This window comes from Pipra filicauda, unplaced genomic scaffold (genome assembly GCF_003945595.2).
Source record: "Pipra filicauda isolate LSUMZ 115617 unplaced genomic scaffold, ASM394559v2 scaffold45_size4122338_pilon, whole genome shotgun sequence".
Taxonomy (NCBI): Eukaryota; Metazoa; Chordata; class Aves; order Passeriformes; family Pipridae; genus Pipra; species Pipra filicauda.
The window spans coordinates 917,983-940,310 of record NW_024104598.1 but is presented as its reverse complement, the minus strand read 5'-3'; the positions used below and the strand labels follow the sequence as shown (position 1 = coordinate 940,310).

The following is a 22,328-nucleotide window of genomic DNA, read 5'->3' as shown; positions in this document are numbered from 1 at the left end:
CAATAACTAAGTTGCTGTGCAGACATGGCGTATTTTATTGAAGGCAGTATTTCTCTATTCAGAACCCTCTGGACTGGAAACCAAAATCAGAAGGAGGGGGAAAAAAGTTTTCTGATCTATAGAAAATGATGGAATTTAAATATTAGAAGGAAAAAAAAAAAAAACAACCCAAAACCTAAGACCGAAAGCAAAAAAAGCAACAAACTACTGGTATTTTTCGATTAAGACCTTCTGAGGACAAAAATGCCAGACAACTGTCAAACAAAATATGAGGAATTAGCCAATAATACAAACAGACTCAACAAGTATGTCTGAAAAAAATTAAGCTTCCTACTGAGACGTTGCTCAGTGGCAACTCAAAACATGAACAGTTTGGCACCAGGTTTAGTACTGTTTATATGATATATTTCTCCCTATTGCCAGAGCCCAACAAAAACCAGATTTAACTAAAGATAATGATGAGATTTTAATGAAATGTTGAGAACCACGTATCTATGTTGTCCCTTCCTACACAGATTAATAACAAAAATGTTTAAAGAGGAAAGGTTTTATTTTCAACTATTATTTTTCTAAGATAATGACAGAAAATATCTCTGGATTTAAAAATAGTGAAAAAATCATGAACACTTGAAGTATAAGTAAGCAAGAATTAGAAGTTTACTACCTGGATATTTCTAGTATCTTCCTTTATGTAGTTTTCTATACTTTTCTCCAGTGAATAAACAGCATTTTCTAAAATGTGAATTTGCACAATCCTGTCAATTTGAAAGTTAATGCTTAGAATGGGATCACACATCTCCCAAAAACTGCCATTGTGTCACTGATCTGATGTTTATTATGAGTAACTGTGTTGAAAACTCCCTGGGTGGATAACTGCCTGGCAGCAGCATTTTTGCATAAGATCATAACTAAAAAAAAATTAGAAATAAATAGCTTTTACATCTTACTACATCAAAAGGTCCATAGAAAAAAAATATGTAAATTGGATTAATGACATTCATTTGTACATTAAAAGCAGCAAAACAGAGAATAGAAAATGACTTGAAATATCAAATGTTTTTTAATATTCAGAGAGTCAAGCTGAAGCTTCACTACTAATCTGGCAATTAGACATGGGTTAGTATGCAAATGAAGGAGGAATTTCATTTATTACAAGTTCCTCTGTAATGTCAGGAAGGTGACAATATTCCTGTTTGAAAAATGTATTCTTGATGAGTTTTACAACAGTGTCATATATTGTGACATTCACATTTTTATGTTCCAAACACTTCCTGTTAAACACAAGAATTTATCAACTAAACCCTGCAGAGATAGAAAAACCTGTCCATACAACCTTTCTATTCCAGTGATAAACAACATTAACATTAATAGCATTAATAACATTCATCACATTAATCGATCCTAATCTATACAAAATGAATCTAGCCTTTGTTTTGCATCATTTGGTACCAGGTGGGACAAAGTCATATCTCTTTAACTTCAGAGCTGCCAAAGAGAAGCAATATTTTTCAATACTGAGGTTCTCACACCTTTACAGGTGGAACAAGACTCATCTAGAAAAAAACTGCTCAATCCAAACCTTCAGGAGACCCAACAGGACATGTTCAAGCATCCAGTTTTGGGCCCACACCATAAGAAAAAAACAAGAGGGACTGAACTCCGAACAGCACTTCTGAAAAGGTTTGCATGGGATACAGAGAGGAAACAGAAAAACCGCAGAAAAATGAGGAAGAACTGCAGAAAATGAGAAAAAAATGCAAAAAAAGAAGAAAAGAGAATTGGGAATACATATCCCTAGTCTCTGAGTCTTGGATAATAGGTGCCTACATAATTTCCAGCTCTGAAGAAAACCACTTTGTTAGGTGTATACTTGTTTTCTATTAAAGATCTCAAAACTATTCTAAAAACGCACAGGGAATAATGGGAGCCAAATAGCAAAACACATCTTTTATTCAATTTCCAATCTATGTGCTTTTGTCCAAGCCAGCTCCATAATAGCTACTGTCAATAAAGCATATTTATATACAAAAATAACAAGAAACTTCAAGAAAATGATTACAATAAATGTTTTGTTGGTCATTTGAAAAGAGTTCTCTCTTTAATTTAGCAGTGAAAGTGAGTCATAATCACCTTCAGTGTAAATAAATACACCAAATGCAGTTAACAACTTACAAGTCTGTCAACAATGACTGTTGCCCCTCATAAATCTATCTAACACTGAAAAGCCAAGTTACAGGTTGAGTCCATTCTAAAAAAAATTTTGAAGAACAGTTTTGAAAGAAAGAATGGCAATAAAAATACCAGGGAAGTTCACATTGTGAAATAAGAAAGGATTATTGGACTTTGCTGCTTATATTTCTTTTAAATAAAATACAACATCATTAAGGCAGGACTTTGGTATCTGACTCATAAACCCAGCTTTGGGGAGTACAAAGCCTGAGCTTCGCACATTTCCTCACCTATTTCAGCAAGGTTACAACTGTAAATAAACTCTTCCATGACTTTTTTTTTATGTACTTACACACTTTTAAATTTTCTCTTCATCAGCAAATAAAGACACATTACCTACTTTTATGCTATCACCCTGTTTACCTAATCTTGAAAAACTCCATTAAATCTTCCATGGCCAATTTTCAGCGCTCTGATCAACAAAACCTTCAGAGACCTTAAAGTTCAACCCCATCCAGGCCCCAAAACAGAAAAGGTGTCACTTGCCATGAAGACCGCACAGAAATTCCTGTTTTGAAAACTGACGTGAAAAACTCTCACCAAGAACAAATATTTTTGTAACAAGTGCAAACTTTGTACCACGAGATGAGGAGAACTAGAAATCTGGCTCCCCAAGTTATTGCCAGAACGTATGAAGCAAAATGAAATAGTGACAAAGGATTATTATTCTCCATTGTTAATATACAAGAGTCTCTGCAAAGATTCATATCAGTGTCACATTAGGATATAAAATGTTATTTCTGATCTAATTGATTTGAAGTATATTTCAATTTGCTTATTAGATAAATTGGATGAGTCCTACAGCCACAAGCCACAGGGAATGCTTTGTAGAGGAACAAAACAAGGCAGGGATTCCTTGGGAAGTCTTCTTCTGCCATGACCTTCTCCCTCACCTCCTGCATAGTTGCACCACAATTTTTGGAGAAGCACAGCAGCTCTGGGTGGGATGATCACTCATTTATTGGGATCAACCTCCAACACTGAACATTCCCATGTATCACCATCAGCAAGCTTTTCATGACATCATTTGTCAAACTATATTGCCTTGTATGTTCATGTTTGGATCACTTCTATTTTTTCCCATAGAATACAGACCCTTATACTATTCATACATACTTTAAAGTGTAAGGTCCCAAATTAAACTGAGAGGCAGGGCAGAAGTTTGTGATTTTTTTCTTATATCTACAGTCAGAGAAGGAGGAGAAAAGGAACAGGGAAGAAAGCCTTCTCCTGCTTTTTAAAGTAATAAATGGATTAAATCTGAACCCGTTCTTCTATAGAGGACACATGCTAGAAACTGAATACAAAAGAAATAATTAAAGGAATGCAGAGCTTCTGCTAGATCAGATCCAAAAGTTCAGAATTTCCTTAAGTCAAGTGTTTCTGCAGCTCCTGTCACCCACACAAAAGCAGTCGGGAGCCTGTTCTGTGTACTAACATAAAGTGATTTATTTAACCCATCTAAAACACTGAAAAGAGCTTAGGAACCTCATTCCACAGAACAGGTTAAAAGATTATGATTTTCAGGAAAACTTATGAAGAAAAATAAATGAATACACTACATGTCAAGTTATAGAGTTTTCATTTGCTTTTCTGCATAGGGAGATGATAGCAAATATATATTTCCCTAGTTAGGGATCATGAGTGAAGCTATTTCTTCAGAAAACCTGAATTTTTGGGTGGGGAGGAACAGGTAGGAAGAGAGGGGAAGTTTACTGCTCATGAAGCATGTGATTATCAGATGTTAATCATCTTCCTTTTAACCTCTGCACAGACTTGTGGTTCATGAAATACAATCAGCAGGTGAACTGAGCATTTCAGCATCACACAACTTGATTGTCAGTCTCAGAATAAGAGAAAGAAAACTGTCAATAAATAAATAAACCATAATATACCTCATTGTAATATTTCTCCTGCTAAGAACAAAAGGGGCAAAAAGAAAGAAAAGAAAAATGCCAGGTTTATAGATCAGTTCTGCTGCAGTCTTCAACAATAGGAATTTGTCACCTCATTCTCCACCATTTAAAACAATTCATCTGCTTTCCTTCACCTCCAGTTTTGCAATTAAAAGAAATTGCATTTTCTCCCCTAAAATACCAGGCACAAGCACTGTTTTTCATATAGCTCCATTCCAGCAACCAGGTTTCCATAGTATCAAGAGGCTAAAAAAAGCTAACAGGCTTCGGAGAAATTAATTTTAATCCAATGTCTCCTGGTAATCGGCAAACCATACTGCAAAAAGGCAGTTATTTATTTGGGGTGTTAGTTTTAATACCTAATCTCAACACCTAAGTGCTAAAAATTGAAGAGATGGATTATTCTTGTATTACTTGAACAGAGAACTGAGAGATTTCTGCGTGAGGGAAGACCATCCATGGCTGTGCTTTCTGTGAAACACTGGATGGCCAAGATGGCTGGATGCCACTGGATGGCTTCTAGGTGGCCAAGAACTGGCTATTTATACTAAGCAGCTTATCCAAATATAAGCGTTTGTATATCTTCATAAAAATTTGCTATTTTTGGAGGGGTTTGTAGCAGGAAGTCAGGGAAACAGTGGTTTTCATATTCACTACAAGTCAGAAAACTCCCTATGGATAGCTCCACACTCCACACACAGTCGCAGGAGCTTTGGCAGAATCCCTCAGAATAGAAAGGCTAGGAAATTCTCTTAAAATGCTGTGGTATTTAGGTCCAAATGCCTTAAAACTGAAAACAGAGAACTGAATGGGCACAGCTAATTCTGACTGTTGCTGCCATTATCAACATAATTCCTTCCAAATCCTCCTCTCAAAGAAGCACAAAAATCAGTTCTCAGTTTCAGTTACTTGTTAAATTTCTGGGAATCAGATAAATATCACTATTTTCTCTTGCACCTTGGGACACAAGCCCAATGTACACCTCATATAGAATCAAGGCTAATGATTGCCAGTTTTGCTCACAGCCTGGAAAGCAAAGTGTTTTAGTTTTTGTCTTCTCTTCAATCTTATTTTCAAGCACGTTATTTGCTTTTGCATGAATAACTGAGCTCTTCTAAGAAGCAAATTATTTTTTGTCTACCCATTTCCATCTATGTTGAAAAGATAACAGTCTTATTAATGTATTTTTAGAATAAAACAGGATTTGTTCATCCTTTTTACGATCACACTGAGCACATTTGGAATACCATCACTTCCCACAGGTTAGAGGTGGTATGTAAGGAACAGATAAAAAGAACAATCAAAAATAATTATGTGTAGTGTTTTTCTGAAGATCCAAAGGCCCAACAATTTCATTCAGGTGCCACCATCCACTAAAAACATAAATTAGGACAAAAAAAACCCAAATAAACCCAAACTTTCACTCACTGAGCTTAAGTGGAAAGAAAAGCAAAGAAAGCAAAATACTTCTCCATCAAGTGAAAAATTAATCCACTTCGTCAAACTGTGCAGATACATCAAACTTTTCAACACTTGTACCACAGCTGCTCTTTTTCCAAGACCCCACTGTCACAACTCTCCAGTACATCTGCAGTTACACTTAAGCAGAAGAATTCCAAAAGCAAAACAGGAAGAAAGTTTTCTTCGGACACCAACAGCCTTCATTTGAAGAAGTATCAGGGGTTTGCTTGTGCTTAATAAACATCATTTGCAGATGACACCAAGAGGATGAGGAGTTAACAGAAATAAGCTTTTTCCTCTAATGCTTGGTTAAATCAAACTATGTGTCAATTAAATATACAGATTTAAAAATAATAGTGGCCAGAATAGGTGTGTATATAATATATATAAAATCCTAGAATGGTTTGGGTTGGAAGGGACCTTAAAGACCATCCAGTTCTAACCCCCTTATGGGCAGGGACTCATATATATAAATATATATATATATGCTCAAACACTGCAGTACTACTGCAGCTTTGGCAAATGTCTCCTCATTAAAAAGATGCAAGAATCCTGTTTGTATAGCTGAACCAAAACCTGGACTAGATGCTGTCTAGGAACAGAACAGCTCTGAGGCTGGCTGTTCTGCCAAAGGGGAGGCTCTCTGCATGGGCAGGAGCAGCAGCCAAGTTGGCACCAAAAAATCCCTAATGCAATACAGGACCTTACTCTTCTTGTCCACCAAAAGGCCTAAATGTGAGAGGCAAACACAGCACAGGAATATGTAAGAATAATGTTGGGTTTGCTCTATTCCTCCTACACACAATACTAGGGAGGCTCTTCCTAAGTCCTGCATGGAGCTGGGATCCACACTTCCAGGAGGGTATGAGCAAACTTTCAGTTGCAATGTGATAATCTCTGTTATTAAAAAGACACCAACAAAGCCTCCCTTTATTTCCAAGAGAGAAAAAAATTCATGGTCCCCATGAGAGTGAAAAAAGAAATAATTTAGATTTCTATCTGGTGGTAGAAGTCAGCAAAGTTCACACTAGAAATAAGAGAAAACTCAGCCACTGGGTAATTACTGAAGATTATGGAGGATGGGAAGGTTTCTCTGTTGCTAAAAGGATTTAAATCAGAAACACATGGCTTTGTAAAACCACTAATTCGCCAAGCCACTGAATACCAATGTAAGGCATAACAATGCTGTGCTTGCCAAAAATATTCATAATTGCTATAGTCTAAGCTGCAACAATAAAGTTAAAAGTTTGCTTTCCAGATCAAATTTGAAGTTTGCATAAAGAGCTGGAATAAAACAAACACGTGACCTACTGCTAAATATTAAAGTTACTTGTGTGTGTAAATTGTTAAAATATTTCAGATATTGTAAATGTCTCCCTAAATGTTTATTGCTCTTTTTTACATATAGTCAGAGGATAGATATCTTTAATACAATGATAAAATAATGCTGTCTGCAATAAAATGGCAATTTTTCACCTATCACTACTTGAAGAAAAGTTTGTACTAGTAAATTGTATAAGCTCTTGAGGTTAAAAAAATACAGGCAATTATATTACTTTGCATGTTTTACTATAAGTACCAACCGAAGACTTCTGCAGCAAAATGATGAAATTTCTTCTATTACCGTCTCTGTTTTTGATCTTCAAATTAAACCTTGAATTTTGTCTTTTGATTTCTTAAATGAATAATTCACCGGTTTTGTCTAGTTTACATTTTAACTGGAATGTAAATAAGCAGCCATGGTATTCCAAAGACAATAACATTTCCATTTATCTGGAAAAATAAGAGATTTTATGGCACAATAATGCAAATTTCAATGCCTCATTTAGAGAACAAAAGTGTTATTTTGGTAAAATATTGCAGCATTAACTGTGCTTTCTGAGTATTATTATAACGTTATTGTTTGTATGAGATATGCTCATGAAATAAAAACACATATCAAATCATGCAACACCTGCAAAATAGCTGCACACTCATGAGTACAACAACAGCAAATAGTTAATAACCCACTGGGTTTTAATCTAGAAAGACAGTCTACATCCTACCACACTAAAAACCCCCCCAAAACTATTCTTGAGTTAAAAGAGGTCTTCCAGTTTAATGGATTTCTTTATTCAAAGAGAGTTAGCTTGTGTATGTCAGCAAAGCAAATCTCCAAAGAAAACACATCCCCAACTCAGAGAATTCCTGAAGTCATGTTTCAAGGCAGAACTCTTTGAACATTTACAAACCTGAACAGGTGCAGTGTAGAAATCCAGTCACTGATGAACTACCAGTGACTTACAAAGACTTTGAAATTAATGATAGTTGTAGGTTTTTAAATCCCTTTCTAATGGAAACTTATTAGGTTGGATAGAACTTGCTCTAATATGTTGCTTTACTTTTATTTGTCTTTTTAATTTGGCAGATATCAAGATTCAAGAAAACATCAACTAACATAGTGAAAAATAACAAATAGGGTTATAACAGCCAAATCACAACCATCCTCTTTTTCTGATTGTCTATCAAAGCTAAGAAAAAAGTGACATGGATTGGCATCCATTGAATTGCTCATGAAAATCCATATCTAATCACAGTTGTCTCTACCTCAGTCTTTCAGCTCTAAAAGTAGTCATGCACTTTTCCAGTTCATTTGATCTGTGCTCATCCAGGAAAGTGACTACACACTTCACAATTTTTATCACAAAATCATGACTGGGTTTCAAGGAAAGAGAAAAACCATATACAGTCAAAAATTTCCATGAAAACTCTGTGAACACTGTTTCCAAAGGCAAGTGCAACATTAATGTCTGAAGTCTCATGCTAAAATTAATTGTACAAGTTGGACAGATCAGTATTAAAGTATTTAATATAGAAAACCTGTAAACTCGATAAAAATTCAGTCATAGGATATCATTCCAGCCTTGTTCCAGCTAATACCCACTCCATTTACCTTTTCATCCTTTTCTGTATAGATCTTTTATTTGTTCTGCTCAACATGCATCAACTCCAACACTGAACTATCACTATGCTTCGTAGCTGATTTTGAAGTTTTACTCCCTTCAGAAGATTCCAGACCAGAACTACACATGAAGAAATGATGCCTTGTCTTCTCCTACCCCCCTGATCTCTCCTGCTTCCAAAGAAAGGATTTATCTTCCTGTCAAACCTGCCTTTCCAGAGTGAGGCTCCTCTTATCTCCATGACCCCAAGCCACTGAACCTCCTCAAGCAGGAGTGAAACATCTGCTCTCCCTCACACTTTGCCCCCTGCCAAAGTGGACTCTCCCTTCTCTGAAGCCTGTTACTTGCTGCAAGCGTTATAAATGGGACTAATCAGAATCCTAGTTGCCCTTTAACTCTTTTATTATCCACATGACATTTATGATGAATGCATTATATTACTTACAAATGGCTGAGTTGGCACTTACACACGGCAGCATAAACTTTAGAGTCAGGGGAGAAATCATTTAGCACTAAGATAGACTAACTGCACCATGTAAATTGAAATCTTCTGGGTTCAACATAAGAAATAAAGGAGTTTGGCATTCCTAGAAGTGCGGGTGGACCAGTCACTTATACTTCAGCATCAATATCTTTTGCATCACTGTAAATACCTTCAAAGATGGCTTTCTCTCACAGCCATACCGTGCACTGCACGTTGTCGTAAAATAGAAAAAAATCCTGCCTTTCTCCAACACAAAAGTCTTCTGCAACAGCAAAGTTGTAATTTCTCAGGATTAGCATTTCCTCATAATAAGTTGCAAAATTCAGACAGGAATAACCCCGATGAACATAAATTACACAGAAATGGATTTGATTTGCATGTAATAATGGCTTCTTTTGGAATTAATTACAGATATGCTGGAGTATGGATTAATGTCCTGATTCAGCAATGGATGTGCACGTTTAACTGCTCTTCTATGCTAAGGCTAGGAGTAAATTGTCTAGACAATTAATTATCATTCTTCCCTCATTTGCCAAAAAAGCAGTAAAGCTTTGTGCAGAATGACTTCTTGCATCCCTTCAGAGATCTTAAAAAAATCCATAGGCATAGTTGTCATTCTGTAATGCTCTCCATTAAATTGCACATTATTCACCATCAAATCTATCTGTGAAATCTGCCAATAGAGACTATGCATACTTCCTAAAAGCCTAACAAGAAATCAACTTCTAAAAATAAAGCCCCGTTTAAAAAGCCCCACCTAACATCAATAATGATAGTATTGAAAGGATCCTTGCCTAGAGAACACAACAGTACAGTTTTTAAGCTGGTCTTTAATGGTTTACTAAATGCTTATTCTTAAGTAAACAAACAGTAAGGGAAATGTACTTTGAAGGCAGAGATAAAAAAGCACATCTATTTACTTTAGGAGCCTGCAAAGCCCGTTCTTTCATTGCTCCACTGTGAAGAAGTGGTGCAACTATTTAAATTCAATCACCATGGGATTTCAAGGCACACAACAAAAAAAAAATCTGCATATTATACTCTCTCCCCAATGGAAAGAGCGGCTCTGCAGAAATAAATGTAGCACCAGCAAATACTTTCCCAATATAGATATGTGATGGAAGGAGGAAGCATAAAATAAAACTAAATCAATAGATCTTACAGACAAGACTTGATCAATCCATCCCAAAAGATCTATTTTCAGTACCCAGTTGAACAGAATCATAGCATCCCTTGGCTGGTCATGAAAAGGTTGCGGAGGGGAAGAGGAAGAAAATCCCAAATTATTATTTTGATGCAAACTGCCCAGTAACACACAAAAGGAGAACCAACTATTTAACCAAAACCTAAAATACTGACCAAAAATCCTCCAACATATCAAACGTGGAGGTACTGTTGGTATGAATGGAGTATTTAAATATACTCCTTTTTATAAGGCAATTTATACTGCAATAACATCCATTGCTTCTTTTCTGTATTTACAGTGCACTGTTAGAACAATTCAATTTCAAGCCAAAGTAATTTGCTTTATTCTCCATGGTTACTAAACAGCACTAGACCTCAGATATTTCCGATTGCAGAAAAAGTCATTAATTTCGGTTACTCTCTAAAAATTACGTAGAAGAAAACAGAACTGATAGCCTACAGTAAATATTGAAATTAATATAAATATCTTAATTAAAAGAATATCTCTGAGTATATTCCCAAAGAAAAAAAAGAACAAGCAGAAAATTCCCAGCCAAGCTGACCATTGCTCTCTGTAACTGCTTTCCTAAATGCTGCATGAGGTTTTTAAATAGATCAAGTGAAGCACATTACTAGTGTTAGTCCATAGAACTTCCTGCTCAGAAGCATCACACACTTTTTCCAAAGTCAATTCTGCAGTGGGAACATCCCTATTTCCCCAACAGAACACTGAGAATCAAATTTCAGGATCTCCTACCTCAATCAAAAAGTCTCCAGTTCTCAGGCCAGCTTGCCATGCTACTCCCCCTTCATCCACAGATTCCAAGTACTGCAAAGCAGGAAAGGCTGGAGTTGGGGTGAATTCTTCAATTGGTGTGTCAGCTTTAAAAATAAATACCACATTAAAAAAAGAAAGTTATGGAGTGCTTGCAAATACCACTTGACTACAGGCCTATTATTGGCCATTCAAATTTAGGGTTAAAAAATGGTGGGTGCTGAAGTAAGAGGATCCCAGAGGAGATCAGGATGTGGGGACAGAGTGAAATCTCTCTGCAATAGCAATCCACAGGTCTTCAATTCAGAGGGGAAAACACATGCTTCTTTACTGACTCAAACCAGATCAAGGTGTATGAGGCAATAGCTGGATCCTGAGTATTCCAGGATATTCAGTATTAGTTCAAGTAACCCTTTTGTGCGCCTGGCAAAATGCTTGGAACTCTGGCAACATCCAACTAGAAATGAATTATGTACTGTAGCCAGAGGAGAGCTCCTGGCCAAACTGGGGGAGGTGATGGGTGGAGTGGGAAAGGATGTCAAAGATTAAACAGAATTATTCCTTCTCCACATAGATGTGTGTAACAAAGAAGAGACCAAAATAAATCACTTTTTAGGAAAAGAGGCACAGCTGGCCCTGTAACAACTCTCCCTCTCCCTGTGTCACGTACACAGACAAGCAGGAAAGTCCTTGGGTCTTTCACCTGAGGTGCCTTCCCTGCTCCAGAGAAAATCTGGAGAGAATTGCTGGGCTTACCCAGAGGGAGTAACCTCTGCTCAAAGCACAGATAACTCCCACCAGTGCTCAGGGAAAAGGTCGTGCTGTTGCCTTTCCTATTTACAACTCTAAAAATTTTAGCTAAGCCTAGAAAAGCTTTTACAACCCTGAAAATCTATGGTGGCCCTGCTTTAGGGGTGGGGAACAGGGAGAGCAGAAACCATGTCCCAAGAATGAAGACATGGAACAATTTTCATGCTCAAGCAAGGCAAGGGAGAACCCATGTAAAATGAGGGGGAGCAAGAGATGGGACATACCATCATACATATCTCTTTTAAATACAAAAGGAGCAAACTGCACTGAAAGTTAAAAAGCAGAGCATTAAATAGAATGCCTTTTTTAACTCTTAAGAATGCCATTATTATAGATTTTAGGCTACAGGAAAGTACCATGCAGTTTAACATATGAACAGCTTTAAAAATGAGCACACTACAGGCCATGCAACATACGTGCAGCTTCTGAAGATATAAAAAAAGATCATATTTTCATACTAAAACTGCACCAATGTCACCTTGCAGAAGATCCACACCTAATTTAAAGAAAACATCACTCTCTTGTCTATTCCTACTCACAGACCTATTTAAATACACTGACATATGAAATAAAGAAGCAGGTTTTATAAGGAAAGCAGGTTTCCCATAGTTAGGTAAACTGCATGACAAAACAGGTTAATGACAAAATATCACATACAGCAGCACAATAAAAATACAAAACTTTCTCTCCCCCCAAACGATTATACAGAATTTTCCCTATGTAAAAATGCAAACTGCTTCAAACAGAAGCCACTAAAATCCATCTGAGTAGTATAGCATACAGAGAATCCTGTTGTCTAGCAACCAAGTGCACCAAGAATAATTCCTGCTTATATTCCAAGATGTATAAATTTCTTCATGCCACTGCACATCACACACACACACACACACAGAATCACATACCTTTTGCCCCTCTGAGCACAAATCCAAATCCTTCATTGTCTTTTTTCTGCAGGACCACTGCCTTTTCTTCTATTATGCAGTCACTGTAGAGAGAATTCCGAGGATAGCGACCATTATTACATCCCTTCATCACCACTGTAGTAGCTGCTCCTCCAGTGTGCAGGTTCATCATCATCACAGCCCGTTAATCAAATAATATTGCAGTAACCGAGCATGGGAAAATACAGAACAAATAGCAGCGAGGGGAAGACAAAGACCGAGCTTGATGATAAAAGAGAACATGACAAAGCAACTTAAAAGGAATAAAAAAGGCAGAGAGGAAAAAGAAAGAAGAAGAAATCATGCATGGTGGTTTGTGTTCTATATGAATGACTGGATGAACATGTGATCATGTAATCTGTGGGCTAGCTAGGACTCTAAAAGGAAAAAAAGTAAGTGAACTGAACGACAGTATCATTAATAAACTCCTCAATCGTGGATGTACCAGATGCATCTTCTAGTGAAGCCAAAATGAAACCAACCAGAAGAAAAATGAGGCAGCATTTTAAATTTAAAGATAATAAATTATGATTTTCTATTAGCTAACTAAAAGGCACAAATATATTCTGAAAGCTATGCCTTGCATCAAAAGCCCTTTTTCAATCCTATTGAATGTTGCATGCTGCAAGAATCCCACATGATCATCTGACAGCCTACAATGCTAACAACGTGCAGCTGCCTTGGCGTCATCAAGCACAAATTTCCACAACATCAAGAATCTGCATAATTTGAAATAGTAACAAGGCATGCACAAGCAGGAAAAACACATTTCTAAGGAATATTTCCTCTCCTCTGATAAACAATTAATATCATAAAACAAGGAGATGGTGTAAAGGACTATTTATGTAAGCAGTGTTCCCTTAAAGAGAAAGTAGCCTTAGGAATCTTGCTGTCATTGGCTGAGATAAAAGTAGATGGTAGATGAAGAAAATGCATAAAATACACATTAAAATGGGACCTTTCAGATACAGTGAATGATCTGTAAAAGCCCTACATTAGTACCTTTCATTAAATAAGAGGTTACTAAAAATAATCTCCAAGCAAAAAAGGCAGAAAAAAAATTTTGAAAGTTCTTTTAGGTATAAAATCATTGCACAGCACAAGTTGCATGACATTTTTAGCAATAAAGGCAGTGTCAGGGGTTAAGTTCATGGATTGTAAGCACTGCAAGCCATGCTGCTTTAAAATACCTACAGAACTATTTCAGGTACAAAGAAGTATGAGCAAGTTTTCTTAATTTTTTACCACTCAACCCCTGCTACCACTGGTCTCATACAGAATCCAGTCTCTAAAGCAGATCATGCAACAAAAGACCAGATCTGCTTCAGAGCCATTAATAATCCCAGAGGGGAGGAGGAAACTAAATAAAGAAAAATTGGTGTGACCTTTTTATTTAAAGCTCTGAACAAAGAGAAGGATGATGATATCAGGACACCAATGGACAGCCTCCAAACTCCAGATTTTTCATGTGTCATAGACTATTGTTTTGGTGACTTTCCAACTCTGAGGGATGAAATTTCACACTACTGCTAAAGCAATGATGTACGTATGGCTTCCAAATCACAGAATATTTAACACCACACAAGAATTAAAACTACTACAATGGTGACTTTGTGAGCAAGAGATGATCTCCGTAAGTACCAACAGCTCTTGCACACTGTCTCTCAACCTACTCTGTATCATTGAGACATTACCTTTTCTAACAATGAATACCCCTGCTATGGAAAGGATATAACAAGATAATGCCCATTTATTGAGGAAGCCAAACACATCAGGGATATCAAGGTGGGATGGAACATGCAACTCTCAGAGCCCATAGTGGAGCACCAAAGTTCTCCATCACCATCCTGATGTTATAAAAGCTCATGGATCCTACCAGTGTATTGGCTTATTTCCTTCATTCCACCACTCCCATTTTCCAGATGGGGCTCTGTCTTCATCCACTGAAGAGTCAACAGCAAAACTGGCTCCAGGCTTTTTCTTAACACTCAGTCAAATTAACAGAACCATTTCCTTCAAGTTTCCTTGTAACCAATCAATGGCTTAATAGAGGTTAGAAGGCAGATGAGAACCTGATCACAGCAAGGGTTCAAAGAACACCTCTCCCCTACCCAAGTCCCACTCTCCCCTCAATTCATTAAGATACAGAATTAAAAGCTTATCAGCCCAGTGCCTCCACAAACCTTGCTCTGATTCTTTCATCTCTGTTGACAAAACCAAACAAATCCATAATATCATTCCTTAAGAAGCTGAAGGCTGAAGTTGCAAAAACAGTGCTCGGAAAACTTGAGATCAATTCCCCTGATCAATATTAGGCTTCTACAACTAAAACAACAGGCATCTTAAGGTCCTTCCACACTTGGCTACTGAAATAAATGGGCATTTTCAAGTAATATTCAGATTAAAAGTATAAAAAACACCTATGATTTTCTTTTCACTACAGCACATTTATTGCATAAACTACCCAGTTTAATACTTCAATTTAGATATATAAAGTGAGAATACTAAACTCCCAAAAGTTTACAAAGTTTTGAGTTTTACATGCAATGGGGAGGGAAGAGGAAAGAGAAGCACAACATGATTCTTGGTAAGATAACACACAAACTGATCTCTATTTTTGACAAATATAGCTTACTAATATAGGGTATCAGTCATGTACTACATAATGAAAACAACATCACAACCTGTAAAGTAAAAATACAGGTTTGAAAAAATCAGATGTGTAGCCATTTTTCCTTATTTGTGTACTAGGAGAAGGGGATCTACAATAATCTTATGGCAGGAGCAGTTAAAACTTTTTAAAGCAATACCAGAAAGCAAATTGATTCTCCACACACCCCCTGGTGCTGCAGAGTGAAGAACCAGCAGCGGAAAAAGGATGGAAAACCAATAAGCACATAAAAGTAAACTGAGCTTGCAACTTCCACACCCCTTCTCCCAGGAAACTCACTTTGAATTCCCAAGAGGAGGGGGCAGAAGAGGGGGAAATTTTAACCCCTGGCTGTTTGTAAAGTGCTTTTTGTTTGCTTTGCCATGAGAATTTTATTGTCTCAGAGTCAGGGTGGATCCCTCCACTCAAGGTCTGCTCACAGTCTACCTTGTCTTGGCAGGCAAAGTGGTGCCGAATGTGAAAGTAGGTCAAAATTTCTCACCATGAGCCTTCTTGGCAGCAGTTCTTTGATCATGAAGATGTTGTAAATACTTAGCAGCAGAATTCAAACAAGGTAGAGCTACCAGTGACAAATGAAGGTGACATTACATCAGAAGCTTGTTCAGAGGGCTCAGCTCAAGCAAGAAGAAGAGGCATTTCTCCCCAGATCCTTTCAGTGCTCTGCACAGCTCTACATGAGGCTGAACAGTCCCTGCTGCTTGTGATATGCCAAATTTTAATAGGTAAAATCCTTAAAATCCATTTCTGTCCCATCTCAAACCAAAATTAAACAGTCTCCATTTCAGAGTCGAGTTCTCAGAATATTACCAGTTCCATATTATAGTAATAAAATGAGTAATTTTAAAATCAGTAGCTCATTACTTAAATAGGGCATGCACTACTTTGACTTTGGGCTCTGTGAGACCAAGATTCATTGTATACAAAGTTAAATGCAAAAGACATCCTACCAAGTGCAGAATATTTTTGCATGAAGCACAATCATAAAAACTTGAGGTCAAAAAAACCCAATCAATCTAAATCTTTGCTTCATTCAAACAGTAAATACTAGAAAATATACTTGTTCGTCAGTTCATGTAGCTTCTTTAACAATTTAAGAATCGTGCAGAGCTGTTACTATTTCCGTAATTTTACAGTCTTGCCAATGGAGAAAGGGAAATACAGAGATTTACCCATGGTCAGACACGAGTTTTGAACTCAGCACTGTTACATTCAACATAACAACCATCGTTTGTGTAGGCTTTTCAAAACAGCAAGGATTTCTGCTGACAGCCCATAAGGATGATAGTTGAGGAAGGAAGTAGAAATGTCAGGTCCTTCATAAAGATCTGCATGAAGAAAATAAAGGTTGAAGCACAGGTTCCTGATGGAGGCAAACCCATGAAACCCAGCTTCCCTTTTCTCATCTACAGTAACTACACCCTCTCCTAAAGCATGACTTATTCCACAAGTTAAAATACTAAATTACAGAGATGGAAACTACCAGGACTACAGGATGTATTTAGGTAAGTTTGTATCAAGTATATCATTGCTGATTTCAATCTGAAAAACAGCACGTAGAGTACACTCCACTGAAAATTATCATAATTATCTGGAAACAAAGTGGCTATTTGGGATATTGTCAATCTCTCCCTAAGGCAGAGAAAAAATGAATTTTAAAAGGAATTATTTTCCTGATTCTCGGCAATCATGTATCTCCTAGAAACATAATCTAAGTGGAACCTTTTCAGCTTCAACAAACTGGACCTCAGCCTTCCAAGGCAGGAGTTATTTGACAGTTCGCAAAAGAAAGTCAAATAATCAGAGTTACAACTGAGTGAATAGCCGCCTCAGCCCACAGCCCCTTCAGTCACATGGTCCGCTCTACCTCAAATGAGAAGTTACTCTCTGCAAGATCACTTCTTTCAGTTGGCCAAGTAAATCTAAATCTCTTCATTAGCTCATTTTCATGCCCTCTCCTCAGCACTCTTGCAATTGCAATCTTTTTGAAAGATCTGCTGAATTCGCAGCTACATCTTAGAACAATCAAATACCCTGCCCAGTGTGATAAAATGATATCTAAATCATTCCACAAATTTATATGCAGTGTCTAAATGCAGTCACACTAATTCCTTTCAGGCTAAGACAACCACTTTATGGTGGTTATGTTCAAATCCATAAAAGGGAATTTGGGAAATCTGTTCAAGATGAAGAGCTCTTTTCTGCATGTTCTGACAGTCAATCCGTGTTAAAGGCACATCAAAAATATTCTCTTCAAGTATTTCCCTTTTTTTTTTTGCAAGTTATGTGACCTGGCACCATATAAAATAGAAATTATGTCTACAGAGTATCTTACTTTAAGATATAGCAAACTTCCAGTGGGAAAACATTTGCTGTTATTGCTGGAAGGGGTCAGCATTACTATTTATAGTCATCTACTCTAATGACTTCAGGAAAATTGGCTAATCCTAGTAATTAAGGCCTTCAAGATTAATGAAGGCTCTGTACGTGATTGCTCAAGTTTCCCAGGTATTGATCATCCATCCATGGGTCTCACAGAAGAGCCTCCACAGCTCTGGTGTAACGTGCACTGCAGTAATCACTTGCTCAAGAGGTTTAAGCTACACCAGTGACTGTGGTTCTGTGCATAGCAAATATGAAAACACACAGACTTGTCCCTGCCCAACCCACTGAGAACCCAAACAGAAACACTGAGAAGTGGCCAACCATATATTCAAATTCACAGGAACCTGTAATATGTTCACAGAATCACAGAGGTTTGGGTTGGAAGGGAATTTAAAGATCATTTCATTCCAACCTCCCTGCCATGAACAAAGAACCTTCCACATGTTGCTGTCACGTGCAGAGATCAATCCTAATTTCAGTCATGTAATGACTGAAATTAGGATTGTTCCTTTAGAACAAATATTTATCTGGAAGTTTATAGCAAGATATGTTTGGGAGGAAGAAAGTATTCTCAAATAGATGGTTAAGTACCTCAACATTATACTCAGGGAAGAAGCAACCCATCATTACAATAGAAATACTGGGCAACAGTAAACTTTAAGTTGATAAATTCCTTACTAGGTAGCTGAAGACAGAAGCTCAAGGAGTATAATGATGGTACAATAATTAAAATACAATGGAGAAGGGATGAACAGAATCACATAGAACTAAAAATTCTCCAAGTCATTTTGCTATTTCACCAAAAGAAAACTCAGTTAAAAAATCAGGGCTGCATATGGAAGTGCAGCCAAATGTTAGTTGTGTTGGCACAGCTGGCACTCAAGCAAAAAACCCCCGAAAAGTAAGAAAAGATCACCATTACTCTTCCTTGCACCCAGTTCCTCTTTGGCTTTATAATTTGTGGCAAATAACTTCAAACTGCAATAGAAAGGGCATATTTTAATTTCTCCTGGGTGAACTCACCATAGCCATGTCTTCCTTAGCTGGCCAAGTAAAGGAATAGGAAAATAAGAAAAGGTGCTTCAGCACTATTCCTACAACATTCCTATATTCGCATATTTGTCTTCCCAATCTCCTGTATCAGTGCTGTTCCTACAGAGTTCAGTAAACATCACGTAGAGCTCTTTGATCAGGAGAACAGCAAGGCTGTAGATTTTGCTTTGAAATTTCTTGATGAAAGAGGGATGTGTCAAACTGCAGCATGCTTGAAAAGATGTTTAGATATTCCCCGATTCCTGTATCCAACAGGTCTCTACTCCACAGTGGGGAAATGACACACTACAGTAAAACCTGATGGGGAATAGAAATTCTTCCACCTAAAGAGGTGTTTCATTCACACTTTTAAACAAGCAATCAAATCTTTATTGGATTTTGAATACTTGATATGCTGGGTGAAAAATGAGCAGTTCCTCACTAAGTTGCCAAAGCCACAAATATCAGTCATGATGTGATTCAATGAGAATTAGGAAATCAGAAAGATGGTGCTGCTTTTTTCAGCCTGTGATTGACAGAGGTGTCCAAAAGATTAATCATCGTTACACAAAAGCAACCTATGTTAAAGAAAGTGAAGGTGCAAAATATTTCCATGGATTTATGCTATAAATCTTAAAAAACACAGGTTTTAAAAGAGGAACATTAAATTTCATGACAGAATTGCAAAGTAGCTACACAGTTTCTTTATGTAGAACCAAAGAAGAGACTTCCTCTTTCTCAGTCCACATTCTTTTATTCAGCTTTTAAATACACTTAATATCATATTCTTGCTGTGTGGGAGAAGGGGGTAGCTAATCTAAAGTAATACTTTTCAAGTCAATTGATTTGGCCAGTAGTACTTTTGGTTTTTCCCTCTGTTTTCACCTTAAATTGCTGAAACTGCAACAATTAAAATAAAATACTGATATAGCAAACCAGAAAGTCAAGCAGCTTCCTGAAAACAGAAATCCAGTGAAAGCTTAATTTTGTGTTATATATCTTATATATCTTATATATCCTATCTCAGGATAGGATATGAAGGGGAAAAAATTTCAATGGTAAATTCATAATCCTAAATGAATTTATATATACACACTATGTATAGGATACATATGCACTCATATGTACGGGTATAATGATATCCATATATGAATATATATATACACACAAAACACAATTAGTATTATAGCCTTTTTAAAGGCAAATATTATTATTCTTTTGCATCTGCACTGGTAGAGAGGAAAGAAAAAAGCATGGGGGATGAGGAGAGTGGCAAAATGAGCTTAAAAAAGTAAAAGCTTCATTACTCTATATTAATTAATTTCATTTGTATTTTATAAATGAACAGTCAATCCAAATATCACATATGACAAAGCAAAAACCATCACAAAATATGTAGGCAGGTGTCCTTCTAGCAGAGAACATGAGTTTTACAATACAGAGTCCTTCAAACTATTTCATCCAGATGTTCCATCTCTCCCAGTAATATTTTGGGTTACAGAACACTTCCCTTACACCTGATACTCAGTAGCGATTTTCAGTCTTAATTATCAAGCAATTGAACAACTTAAGGCTGCACTATGAAAATATTAATATTCATTGCTCCCACTATGAGCCCTGAGCAAATAGACTGTACAAACACATATGTTTATGGAACTAGAATATTTATCCACCTTACTGTGTGGATTTGTACTTTTCTACCCCAAACCAGCTGCAGTTCAAGCCACCATACCACACAGAAAAAGGAATTTCTCCTTAATCACCTTAACATATAAATTATTTAGACATAGTTTTGTAATTTTGTTATATCCGCCTTCCTCAGGATTTCTTCACTTGTGTTTCTATAATACACCTTCCTCACATTTTGAGTTAAAAAATAAAACAAACAGAAAGTGTTTTATCAACACTTTAAAAATGTGTCACAAGCCCTTTAAGGCCGCAGTTTGACAGTGCAGGTCTTTAAAACAATTATTAAACTCACTATACATTTTCAGATCGTAACTTGATTTGCCCAGAGAGTTTAAACAAAAATAAATTATAAAATCGAGGGAAGAAACTGGTGATTTCAGGACTGGTGATAACCATGAATTTCAAATTAGTTTTAAGGGATCTCTCAGGTTTTCTATCACACCCTGTTTGCTATTATTGTTTGGAATTATCATCCTCCTGTCCTGCATTCCTTGGAAACTAAATACAGCTGTAACCACAAGAAATGTCAGTAACCCTGACTGTTCATTTCAGCTTTACAGAGGTATTTCACTTAAACATCTACATGGTACAAAAGAGCACTGAAATCCTCAGTGTTAAAATTCCTATAAAGTTTTACACCAAAAGGTTTTATGCCTTTAGTATATGGTGTCTTACAACTAAGTTTAAAGTTCTGTCTCAAAACAAATGAAGCCTCAACAAAGGCATACAGTTTTTCTGAAAACATCTTCCCACTTTATTCTTCTTCAAGAGCTTTAAAAATACATTGTGGAGTGAGAAACTTTGATTTTCTAGGATTTTACAGAAAGGACATATAGAGGTGATGTGAACCACAGTTTAATTTTCACCTATCCTTTTAAAAATCCTGACTAATCACCACTTTATTTTACAGTCTCATTAATATCAAAAAGGAAGTGGCAACTCTACCTTTTTTTCTGAAATATATTCTCCCTCTCCATTTCTCTAATTGCACTAAGTCCTTGAGTTATTTTAAGCCTAAATTATTTGTTTACTTACCTGAAAAACAGCTTGAGAAATGTCCATCTTAAGAGCTCTCCTGCATCATGATTTTCAGCTATTTTGTCAAAGCATGGCCAGTTTAGCCCAAAATTTTCATCATCATCATCATCATCATCATCATCATCATCATCATCATCATCATGGCTGGGCTTCGCGAACGAAGATTTAGGAAGGCACTATCCACGTTTGTTACAGGCACACTGGTGACTTACGAGGCCGATATGAGATAGACATATCCGATTGCAAAAGGCACAGCAGAAAGACTCCTTAGGTGGTGTATTCAGCAGGATACGATTCTTTCTGCGTTGTCTTTTCTCCTCAAGAGTGATCCTGCGTGCGTTCTCAAAGGAAACGGCAGCGTTATAGATGGTGTGTCTCCAGGCCTCACAGTTTGCGGCCAGAGTAGACCAGTTATGAAGATTAATGTGGTCGAGGCTGAGATGTTGTTTCAGGGAGTCCTTATATCTTTTCTTTGGGGCTCCTCTCTTGTGGCAGCCGGAGGCAAGTTCACCGTAAAGCAGGATCTTAGGGAGGCAGTGGTTGGTCCTTCGTCCTGGAGACGTGCCCTGCCCAGCGCAGCTGAATTCTCAGCAACATGGCCTCAATGCTTGTGACTGCTGCTTGTTCTAAAACAGATGTGTTGGTCACAGAATCTGACCAGTGGATGTTTAGGATCGTATGTAGGCAGCATTGATGGAAGCGTTCTAGGAGTCACAGGTGGTGGAGGTAGACGACCCATGATTTGGAACCGTATAAGAGAGTAGACAACACTA

At 37.0% G+C, this 22,328-nt stretch overlaps 1 protein-coding gene across 5 annotated transcripts in view; it reads right to left on the bottom strand.

Moving 5' to 3' along the window:
• The window catches only part of SHANK2 (SH3 and multiple ankyrin repeat domains 2), a 304,826-nt gene that overhangs the window by 121,760 nt on the left and 160,738 nt on the right, over positions 1-22,328 (bottom strand). For all 5 annotated transcript variants that reach the window (XM_039386006.1, XM_027728556.2, XM_039386008.1 and 2 more), the window contains 2 exons: positions 12,705-12,787; positions 10,975-11,099 (listed from right to left, as the gene is read on the bottom strand). In XM_039386006.1, coding sequence (XP_039241940.1) covers positions 10,975-11,099; positions 12,705-12,787 — 208 coding nt within the window. The remainder of the gene's footprint in view (positions 1-10,974; positions 11,100-12,704; positions 12,788-22,328) is intronic.